Source organism: Onychostoma macrolepis, chromosome 01 (genome assembly GCF_012432095.1).
Source record: "Onychostoma macrolepis isolate SWU-2019 chromosome 01, ASM1243209v1, whole genome shotgun sequence".
In the NCBI taxonomy this organism is placed as follows: Eukaryota; Metazoa; Chordata; class Actinopteri; order Cypriniformes; family Cyprinidae; genus Onychostoma; species Onychostoma macrolepis.
In genome coordinates, this window is record NC_081155.1 from 31,536,714 (window position 1) to 31,547,624 (window position 10,911).

Below are 10,911 nucleotides of genomic sequence, written 5' to 3' on the forward strand. Positions count from 1 at the left end.
AATAGTGATTTGCACACAAGTCCAGTGCCTCCTGCTGGTCAAAAAGATTATTACATCTGTTGCGTTGTACAAAATGCAAATTTACTGGTATTAGTAAATATTTTTAAACAATAAACTGATAAAAAAAATTTAATAGTTAAAAAAAGCGAATGGTAGATTCATTCAAACACGGTAAAAGGTTTGAAAAACCAACACTGGCAAAATTCTGATGCTCCTCTCCTCTTTACCAGTAGAAGGCGCATGTGCTGATTTATTTGCAGAACAAGGTCTCATGTGCTTCTGAAGAAAGAAATAGCATGGCAGCTACAGAAGCCCATAAAGTGCTTGTTTACGGAGGAAAAGGGGCTCTAGGATCTGCATGTGTGCAGTACTTCAGAGCTAAAAACTGGGTAAGTTGTCTCAGCCCATAAGACAGCTTACGTAATTGAAAATAAATTGCTCTCTAGTAGTGTGCCATCAGACATGCTCCATGGGTTTTAGTGATAACGTTGTTACTTATTAATTTGTTTGTCACAGTTGTCTCGGTGTCATGCATTTATCCTTGAATATACGTTTCGTGTGGCCTGCTTATGTCAATGAGGTGGATAATTTAATTTCAGTTGTGTTTTGTAATTTACAGTGGGTTGCCTCTATAGATCTCAATGCCAATGAAGAAGCCAGTGCCAACGTTACAGTGAAGATGACTGAATCCTTCACTGAGCAAGCCAGCCAGGTAGGTGCTACTACCGATTTGTTTTGTTTTTTTCTTGTGCGAATTTAATTGTCAATTTCAAGTTATTTGTCTGGCTTTGATTCTTAATTGCATGTGTTGTCTTCAAGCATGTTACATCTCTGTCTTTCTTTTTTATTTAGGTGACAGCTGATGTCGGTGAGCTGTTAGGTGAAGATAAGGTTGATGCCATCTTGTGTGTGGCTGGAGGTTGGGCAGGCGGCAGTGCCAAGGCTAAAAGTTAGTACATGCTTAATAAATACACCCACAGAAGCCACACATTATCTATGGCAGTTGTCCACCACTTTTTGGCCTCAAAGGCCTCCCACTGTCAAACACAATATTTGAAAGCCCTTTATATAATATGTAACATACTGTATACACAAACACATTATTATATATAACAGAAACTTAGTGTTGAATCTCCATATATGTAAATTAACAAATGAACCAAAATTCACTTTGTGCTTCCAGAAGTTTCAAGAAATGTATGTTGTTATTCAGTAAAATCAAATAAATCAAAGTTGAATAGTGATTGTATGTTTTTTAACATTTTAATTAAATTAGCCTATATTTAAATCTCTTAATGATATTGTTAAAAAATAATTATGTTAATAATAATAATGTTTACATTTAAATAATTTTAAGCCATGTCCTTTGGAAGCTTGCTGAGGCCCTCTGGTTGAGATCCACTAATCTATGACATGCTAAATCTCGACTTTGTAACATTTTCAGTGTAAAGGCATGAATTATACTTTATGCAAATGCATTCATATTCTAGCTATGCAAGTTTAATTTTTTATTGTCATTGAGTTCTGAAATGTAAGCTGTTTGTGACTGTATTGTCACAAGGGGGCACTCTTAAGTCTAATTCTGTTCTTAAAGTGAATATTTTCAATTATGTTATTATATTAGTTTATACTTTGTATAAATGCATTCTCTGTGCCTCAGCTCTGTATAAGAATGCTGATCTGATGTGGAAGCAGAGTATGTGGACCTCCACGATTTGCAGTCACCTAGCAACCAAACACCTGAGAGAGGGGGGGCTGCTCACACTGGCAGGGGCTAAAGCAGCACTGGGTCCAACAGCAGGTATCTATGCTTATACTTACTACTTGACATTTACAGCATCTTTAATACAAAACTATATACACACACACACACATGCATATATATATATATATATATATACTTTTATTTTTGGTACTTACCGATACAGAGTACCGATACCGATATTTGCATCGCATTTGTAAATTTTTTAAATATTGGGTAAAGAAACCAAGAGAGTATGTATAATGTTAATTGGTTAACTTCATTTATCAAATAGATAGTCAAACCAAAATTTATTCAGACACCTTCAACATTTCTCACATTATCACAGTTTATTCGCTATAGTTTATGGTAATAAAATATGACAAGATCACCGAGTTAAACTGTGTCAGAACAAATTCAGCTTGATAATGTCAGATAACTTTGATAGAGAGGTATGTAATGGATTTCAATCAACCAAAAATTATTCAGACAGCTGTTAGTATGACAATATTTACACAACTATCAATATTTTGTCGGGCCACCCTTAGCCTTAATGACAGCCTGTTGTCTCTTGGGCATGCTGTCAACCAGGTTCATGCAAACCTGAACTTCAATTTTTTCCCAGACTCTTTCTGAATAATTTTTGGTTCCAAATTTGTATCAATTTTATTGGTAGTCCACTGTAGGAAGAATTTTTGGCTATAATATGTCAGTTTACTTTATTTTGCTATCCTCACTTACATAAATGAACTATAGTGTCCTGCACCCACTAGTAAAAAATAATTTCTCTGAATAATTTTTGGTTTGACTGTATATCCTTCGGTTATTTTCACACTTAATTATGCACATGTAAAAGTTTTTGTTACTTTCACTATTCTTTTTTTTTTTTTTTTTGCTCTATGGTACATCATCTTTAATTTAATAGCATCGGAGCTGCTCCATTGCAGCGGTTTACTGTAATAATGCAGGGAACCAATCGTTATAAATCTCCTAACTGATACTTTCAGAAATAGAAGTCATCTGAAACATGCGGCGATTTATATTCCAAAGCCACTCATATAATGCAGAAACATTCATGAAGCAACAAAACACGCGCACGTATTTGTACTGTTGCAGAATGAGAGGGACAAGTACAGAACAGCCTAGCGCATTTCACACAGGCTGCTAGTTTCACTTTCGCCAGAAAGTCGTGTACAGGGTCGCATTAAAGTCCTCACTGGGCCCCGGGGCTATGATTTACTGCAGGGCCCCCCGTCACAATAATTATATATATAGCTTTAAATAGGATTTTTATCCTATCAACATTTTTGATGCACTGAAATTTCATAATTCTTGTTACTAATTATATCATCACAAAAAATAATACTAGCCTAAATAAAACCAAGCTTACTGAAGACAAGTAAACAGTCACAAATGACAAGAGAACAGAGATACATAACAAATCGACCTACTTGGAAAAACTTAAAGCACTGAATAAAAAAACATTATATTGTATAAAGTAAATGTACAAATAGACTGAATAGTCTTCACTGGATAAATTCAATATAGATTAATTCTTATTTTACAAAAGTGATTCAGTCAAGGACATGGAGTGATTTTCTTTCTGATTTTTGATTCACATTATTGACACAAATGGCAACAGCAGCTATATTAGGCTGCTTTCGAGGAATAGTTCACCCAAAAATGAAAATGTTGTTGTGTTTCTTAACCTGTATGAGTTTCCTTCAGCTGTTGAATGCAAAGCAATATATTGGGAACAATACTGGTAACCAAATGCTGCTGCATGACTTTCATAGTATGAAAAAACAAAAACAAATTAAATAAATACACTATTGGAGTCAATGGTGACCAGAAACCTGGTTATGAACATTCTTCAAAATATCTTCTTTTATGTTGAGGTGAACAAAGAAATTCATACAGGTTCAGAACAACTCAAGGCTGAGTAAACGATGACAGTATTTTCATTTTTGGGTGATCTATCCCTTTAAAATCTCATCATTAAATTCCAGGAACTCACATAGCCCACTACACTTCACATGCATGCTTTATCTTTAACTATAATGCTTATGTAAGACAAACATGACTGTTTACGAGGATACTTGCAAGGACGGGCATTTTGACACATAACTGTGTGTATTTGAACGTTTAAGCTCAAGGTGCGAAAAAAGAACTCAAGTTTAGGCAGGTGCTTCAAGTGCAGGTGTGCACCGTGCATTTTAGGCTGTAACGGGCGTATGCATTTGCCAAAATTAATTCTGCCCCGCTTCTTGATGTCCTTGAACAGTGAAATTTGTTTTTAAACCACAATGTTTAAAATGAGTTTGAATTATAGGCTAACATCATGACACGCAAAACGATTGACATATTTCTACAGGATTATTTCTCAACCCAAAAGTGAATATAGGCCTTTAGAGTTTGGTCAAACACAACAAGCAATATACATCCATCAGGTTAATTATCAAACTAACCTAAAATGTGTGGCGACGCTATGTTTTTATCTACTCCATGTGTCCGGTCCACTTGCTGTTCCACAACTTCCACTCCATCATCAGCTTTAGTAAAATAACCTGATAGCTGGGAATTTTACTGACTAACTCGTGTTTTTCTCTCTCTCTTTTTTTTAGAATAGCCCCTTACTCACATTTTTTATTTTTTTATTTCTTTTTAGAATAGTTGACATTTTTACTTATAGAAGATTGTTCTTTGCCTGACCATTTCCAGATTACGCCAGAACGAAGCGAAGAGAGGTGAGTGCGGACGCATTTGATTGGTAAAACAAATTCAAACGTGAATGAAATTTATGGAAAAGCTCCACTAAATAATAGCGCTAATAAGTGGGGGGCGTGGTGGGCCTTTGGCGATCGGCGCTACCAATGACCAGTCAATCTACTTCACAGCCAATCACGGGCCCCCTCCTTGCTCTGGCCCCGCCTAGCCCAATGGTTAATGCGGCCCTGGTCGTGTATGCTTAAGGTTGAAAATGAATGAGATTTATAGTGAATGCCCCTATAAATTGTCTTATTTTTACGATTTAGATTTAATCCAAATGATGCATGCTAAGTGAGCGAGCGTCAATAAAAATCACACAACAGAAGTGCGCGCTCTCTCTCTCTCTCTCTCTCTCCCTCTCCCTCCCTCCTTCCCTACCGTTAAGTAACTTATGCATTGTTTTACTTGTTTTTGACATATCCGACCGAGCTACAAACTTTCCAGTGATGTATGTGAGAAAAGGATATTCACTCGACAAGCTCGCGCATCTGAGCCGCCGCGCGCTCAATCCACTGATCAATCAGCGTGCTTTGCTTGTCAGCTCGCGCACATCAGTAAGACTGAATGTTTAACATTATTCATTGCATACATCTGCTTGGTAGACATGCTTAATCTCTAATAACTCCCTTCTGCTGCCTGTTGTTCAGTTGTCGGTGTTTTTTTTTTTGTCTGAATATGACACTTATCACATGCTGTGTGTGGTATCGGCGTTTGGTATCGAGGCATTTTAACGAGTACAGGAGCTCGGTATCGGTGCATCCCTAATATATATATATATATATATATATATATATATATATATATATATATATATATATATATATATATATACTGCCACCTGCTGGTAGTTTTACTTTCTTATTTAGAGTATCGTTTCATTAAAAAAAAAAAAAGAATAAAATTCAAAGTATAGTTACCCAAAATGTAAATTCTGTCATCAATTACCCTCATGTCGTTTCAAACCTGTATAACTTTTGAAGAAGAACATAAAAGAAGGTATTTTGAAGGTACTTTCTAAAGCTACTATTTGTAATGTCTACTTGATCCTTTCTCATTTAACATAATAATGACTTTAAATTAAAGTATTAATTATTGTGGGTAATTTCACAGCCAAATTTAATTTGTGATTAATTAAATTAATTGACACATCATGTAATATATATATATATGTGTGTGTGTGTGTATATATGTGTGTATTTGTAAATGTGTGTATATATACATAAATCTATATGTTCTCTGTCATTGTCACTGTAGGATGCATTGGTTATGGTATGGCAAAGGCAGCGGTACATCAGTTGTGTCAGAGTCTGAGCGGGCCAAATAGTGGTCTTCCTCCTGGTTCTGCTGCAGTAGCAATACTTCCGTAAGGAATAACGATATAATAGCTGATTTTCATTCATACAAATCTTTTTGTTTTTAATGACAACTAATAATTACTACTTTTAGAGTGACTTTAGATACACCCATGAATAGAAAGTTCATGCCAGATGGTGATGTTAGTTCCTGGACACCACTCGAGTACGTAACAGAGTAAGTATGCATGTTTGGGAACATCTGTAGTATGTGTTTTAGAGGTTGTATTGATTAGTTTGTGTGTGTGTGTGTGTGTGTGTGTGTGAACAAAACCATGATGTGTTTTCTACATTCTAGGCTGTTCTATAAGTGGACAACGGGAGAGAATAGACCTCCTTCAGGTACTTTGATGCAGCTGGTTACTGCAGATGGAAAAACGGAGGCTACACCGGTGTTATGATTAATATGATGCATGGTAATCAAATTCCTTTAAACCAAGCCAATAATCCACTACTGTTTGTGCATTAGTGATGCTTTTTATACTATTGCCTTCTTGTTTACATGTAAACATCCAAATACTGTAAGTTGTAGTTATTAAAAATAAGATAATTGCATAAAAATGTCAAAGATTATGTTTTGTAAGTGTGATGGCAAAAATAGCAATGAAAATGTTATTCTGATTCATTTAGCTTCTTTTTTTCCCTCTCAGTCAACTATCCTTGTTACAGTCACAGTCTGCTTCTCACCATAGGGGGGCGCTGATGATTAATTTAATTACAGGTTCTCCTTTGGGTCCACACAGTCAAAAAAGTAATTATGTTATGATCAGGCTAGAATAGTGAGTCAGCATTTAAAAAGTTCTTTACTAAGCAATGCAGGGTTTTTTTTTTGTTTTTTTTTGTGAGGATCAGGTATTTATTTAGAGGTACTAATGTATTGCCTTTTTTCTCTTTATAAACTGGCTTTTATTGGAACAAAGTACAAGAATAAATGGTTCATTAAATTAAGTTTAATTTCGTGTAATTTAGATGAAATGGAAAAATGATAATGGGTTCCTTAGCTATTACAAAAGAGCTGCACTTGATGTTAAAAAGAATTACCCATTAAACTCATAATGAGTTTATTTCGCAGAAATTATTTAATTGAATTTTTACGTGGCAACCATAGAAAATAATAATTGGTAAAAACTTTTTATAATTTTGACATTTTCAAAACGAATCACATTCTCTCCTATCTAATAATTAGGACTGAGACAAAACCACATCACAAATGTTGTCTAGGGAGAAACCTTGACACAAATGAGATTTACAGAGATGCTGCCGCCTTGTTAGCTTGCATAATGTATCATGTCACTTGAGAATGCTATTTCAGGAAAGCATTTATTGTGGTCTTTGAATTTAGGGTGCACCTTTCTCTGTAAATCTATACTAAACATCCAGATGAGTGTTGAGAGGTGTTGTTTTGCTGCCTGGAAAGTCAAGATGTCCTAATTGGTGTCCAAAAATGGGAAATTCTATCATTTAGTTCAGTTCAGTTTCAAACCCATATTTATACTGTGTTTTATGGAGCACAAAAAAAGATTTAACGAAATGTTCATGTTGCCCTTTTCTATTAAAAGCGAATGGTGATCTAGGGATTAAGCTTCAAAAATGACAAAAAGCACAAAGTACCACAAATGTAAAAAATGTATGCATAAATAAAAAGTGAAAGTACTGAATGTGAATTGCTCATTACTTAAAGCCATATGACAGCTATGTCTAGAAAAGACTCAAATCCCCTCTGCTTTAACTTTCAAATGTTATTCATGTGATTTGAATATGCATATTCATATTTGGTGTCACAAATCAGAGACACCAGAACAAGACTGCTAGTCAAGGGTAAAGGCTACCTTTTGCTGTACAAAATATCATTTACCATTTTATTATAGTTTACTGATTTATTATTGATTTTTTTTAAACATTATGGTGACATTTAAAGGTTCAGTAATATTTAACAATTTATTATGAATTAATGTATTAGATATCATGAAGTAACAATTATACCTTTATAGCAAGTATTAGTCTAGGTTAATGATAAATTCTGCATATATTAATGCAAATTAGCATTTTGGTGTAAATTAACATTTGTATAAGCAATGAGCATAAATTCAAAAATAATGTTTTTGCAAATAAAGTTAAGAATTAACAAAAAATAAAGTGGAAACTTAAAGACAAACTGATTCAAAATAAGCAGATATTTAATATTTGACAGGAATGAAAACAAGGCTTTGAGAGATAGAATTACAGTGTGTTCAATGGATTGTACTGTAGTTTAATTACATAGCGATTGTTTAGCTGATGAAATGTCAGTAGACAAAAACTCCATAAAGCAGTTATGAAAGTTGTGAGTTGTACCTTTGAATAGTGCATTCCACTGTAAACACTAGTCTATCCCTCACAGTCTTGTTTTCATTTGTGTAAAATTCAGTAACTAAGGACATTAGATGTCATTGAAGTCAATAGAGTGACATGTCTCGACACAGAATGTACATACAGAGATACAGAGTGACCTTTAATAGATTATGCTGTTTTAGGAGCTTAATATTAATATTAATTTCACATTTACCCACTGTCATTGTATGGACAAAATTAAAAAAAATATATCCTATGTGTTCCACAGAATTCAGAACAACATGAGCGCAAGTGTATGTTAATCAGTTTTTCATTTTCATTCCTGTAAAGGTAAATAAACTAATGGTTATAGTGCATTACGATACAATATAAAAATGTTACACAAGTGCACCAGTGGTTCGAGGTTTATTAATATAATGAGATTCTACATGATGCAACAACTAAGAACCCTTTGGCAACATTCATGAGCAGGTTTTGTTTGTTGCTGGATTTTGTGCACCTTCTGCAGGCCTGCACAAAACCTCCCGTTCTACCTCATTCAGTCCTTCTAGATTAAGATCTGAAGACACTGAGCACTGGAGTGAATGTCAGATGATGTTTGCTTGTGGATCTGCTGGATGTGTGCATCTGAAAGCAAGCAGACTCTGGCCATAAATGGCTGCACACAATCAGAAACAGTATTCAAATGATGCTCTAGATGGTATTAAGGGGTCAATTGAGTGCCAAGAAAACATTTACCACAAGCCTGAGCTGAACCCATTGATCAGCCTGTTTTGATCCTCCTATCAGCATATAACAGCGGATGTATTTCTTCTTGGCTTAAATTACATAATTTTGGTGTGTCAGTTGTATTTATTAATTAATTCACTCATTTAATTAATTAATTAATTTATGCAGAAGATGGCTTGTATAACTGTATCATCATGATATTTATATTACAGAGAATTGTTTCGGGGTTTCATTGTTAGCTAATATTTTGTTTTCTTTTTGGTTAATTTTAATCATCATAATCATCGTCATCATCTGTGTTTTTCTATAAGACACCATTAATTAGTTGTGAAATTAATTTTGAAGGCATGCATTGGTATCTGCAGATATTGGAAGGTGAGTGCTTGTTTTAAAGAATTACGAATGAAAGATTTATTAATTGTTCTTACTGTGCATTATGATGCTTGAATTAATCATTGTATCTGTTATCAGGCATGACATGAAAAAAATGTTGTAGGAATCAATAGTAGTTATGATGACCTCAGCGGAGTAATAAACAAGTGTCATTGTTCTAATAGTATTTTGAAATATTTGAATCACAAGATCAATAATCAGTGTAAAATCTTATACATTTCCCCTGTATTTTAGTCAAAGGTCAGTAAAGAAAGTTATGTGGCCTCCCATTCTGATTTTTTCATAAGCCATTCTTCATATATGTTCATTCATTTATTTGCTTATTTGTTAGAGTTATTTGCTGCTGTACATTTTGCATGTGACATTGAATATAGCTAAGTTCTAATGCACTGCTTGCCTTTGTATTAATTCATTAACTCTGTCACAAATTCATTCATGGATTTTGTGGTTGATTTATAATGAAAAGATTACTTCATAATTTCAGAAATTATAGTATGTCATTGTATTGCAGCAACAGCGAGCGAAACTAGGGGGAAAAAAATTATTTCTCTCTCTATCTCTGTTTTTTTCTTTGCCTGTTATCAGGCTGGGCAGCCCATAATTTCAGAGCTGAAAGAACGAGGTCATTGAGTTGAGGTTGCTATAGCAACGTCACATCTAAAGAATAGTGAATGGTAGGAGCATACAGCAAGCAAAGCTGAAGTTCTGTTTGGGTTATTCCTGAGTAGATGAATGTGTGCTGCTATTCTTCCTTCTTCACCACTGTTAAAGATACTTTTAAATACACCTTTAAATCACAGACTTTGGCTTTTTAGAATCTTGATTGTCAATAACTCTTGATGATAACTCATCTGTGTCTATGCTTGTAATGTGAGTATTGTTATATTGTAAGTACAATGGGCTTCACTTTGTGTTGAATCCACCTAAAAATAACATTAATTAGTAATGCATTTTTTTCTTTTAAAATATTTTATTTATATATAAATCGGACAATATTTTGAGATGAAGTTGGCTGACAACCATGCCGAACCTATCAAGAGTCGTGCAAATGAAAAGTGTACATTTTCAGTTTTGAAATAGAGAAAAAAAAACTTAATTTCCAAAGAATGCCTTTTACTTTCAGCGTTTTATATATATATATATATATATATATATATATATATATGAAGAGTTCAGATGCAAAAGCCTCTAAATGCCATCTGAAATTTTCTTCTAAAATGAGCATTTTTATCAGGCTGCTATTTTTAGGTTCAGTAATTTTTCTCTAATAGCAATGTATAGGTCCTTTTCTATGCAATTAAAGTGAAATAACTGAACATAAATATAGGAGCCTGATGAAAATGCTCATTTTAGAAGAAAATTTTAGAAGGCACTTAGAGGCTTTTGCATCTGAACTCTTCATATATATATATATATATATATATTAGTGCTGTCAATCGATTAAAAACTTTAATCGCGTTAATCACAGTCATGGACTTAATCACAAATTTTAAATACTAGGATTTACCTGTAAATGTGTTGAAATAAAGAAATGCATGACAAACTAGTTTAAGGAAACAGAACCTTACACACTTCCGCCAGGTAGGAGTCATAATC

The 10,911-nt window shown here is 34.0% G+C and overlaps 1 protein-coding gene across 1 annotated transcript; it reads left to right on the top strand.

The window, feature by feature from the left end:
- The first annotated feature begins 229 nt into the window (after window positions 1–229).
- On the top strand, window positions 230–7,516 carry qdprb.1 (quinoid dihydropteridine reductase b, tandem duplicate 1). The gene is made up of 7 exons (XM_058776140.1): window positions 230–389; window positions 620–712; window positions 853–949; window positions 1,661–1,801; window positions 5,765–5,873; window positions 5,957–6,040; window positions 6,161–7,516. The coding sequence occupies exons 1-7, from the start codon at window positions 297–299 to the stop codon at window positions 6,261–6,263; spliced, it is 720 nt and encodes a 239-aa protein (XP_058632123.1). The 5' UTR covers window positions 230–296; the 3' UTR covers window positions 6,264–7,516.
- Window positions 7,517–10,911: the final 3,395 nt, after the last annotated feature.

What these genes read in the sequence shown, in the direction of transcription:
- qdprb.1 (XM_058776140.1), top strand. Translation starts at nt 297, where the DNA reads ATGGCAGCTACAGAAGCCCATAAAGTGCTTGTTTACGGAGGAAAAGGG. An exon ending in TCACTGAGCAAGCCAGCCAG is followed by an intron (nt 713 to 852) that starts GTAGGTGCTACT and finishes TTTTTTATTTAG; the next exon opens with GTGACAGCTGATGTCGGTGA. An exon ending in AGCACTGGGTCCAACAGCAG is followed by an intron (nt 1,802 to 5,764) that starts GTATCTATGCTT and finishes TTGTCACTGTAG; the next exon opens with GATGCATTGGTTATGGTATG.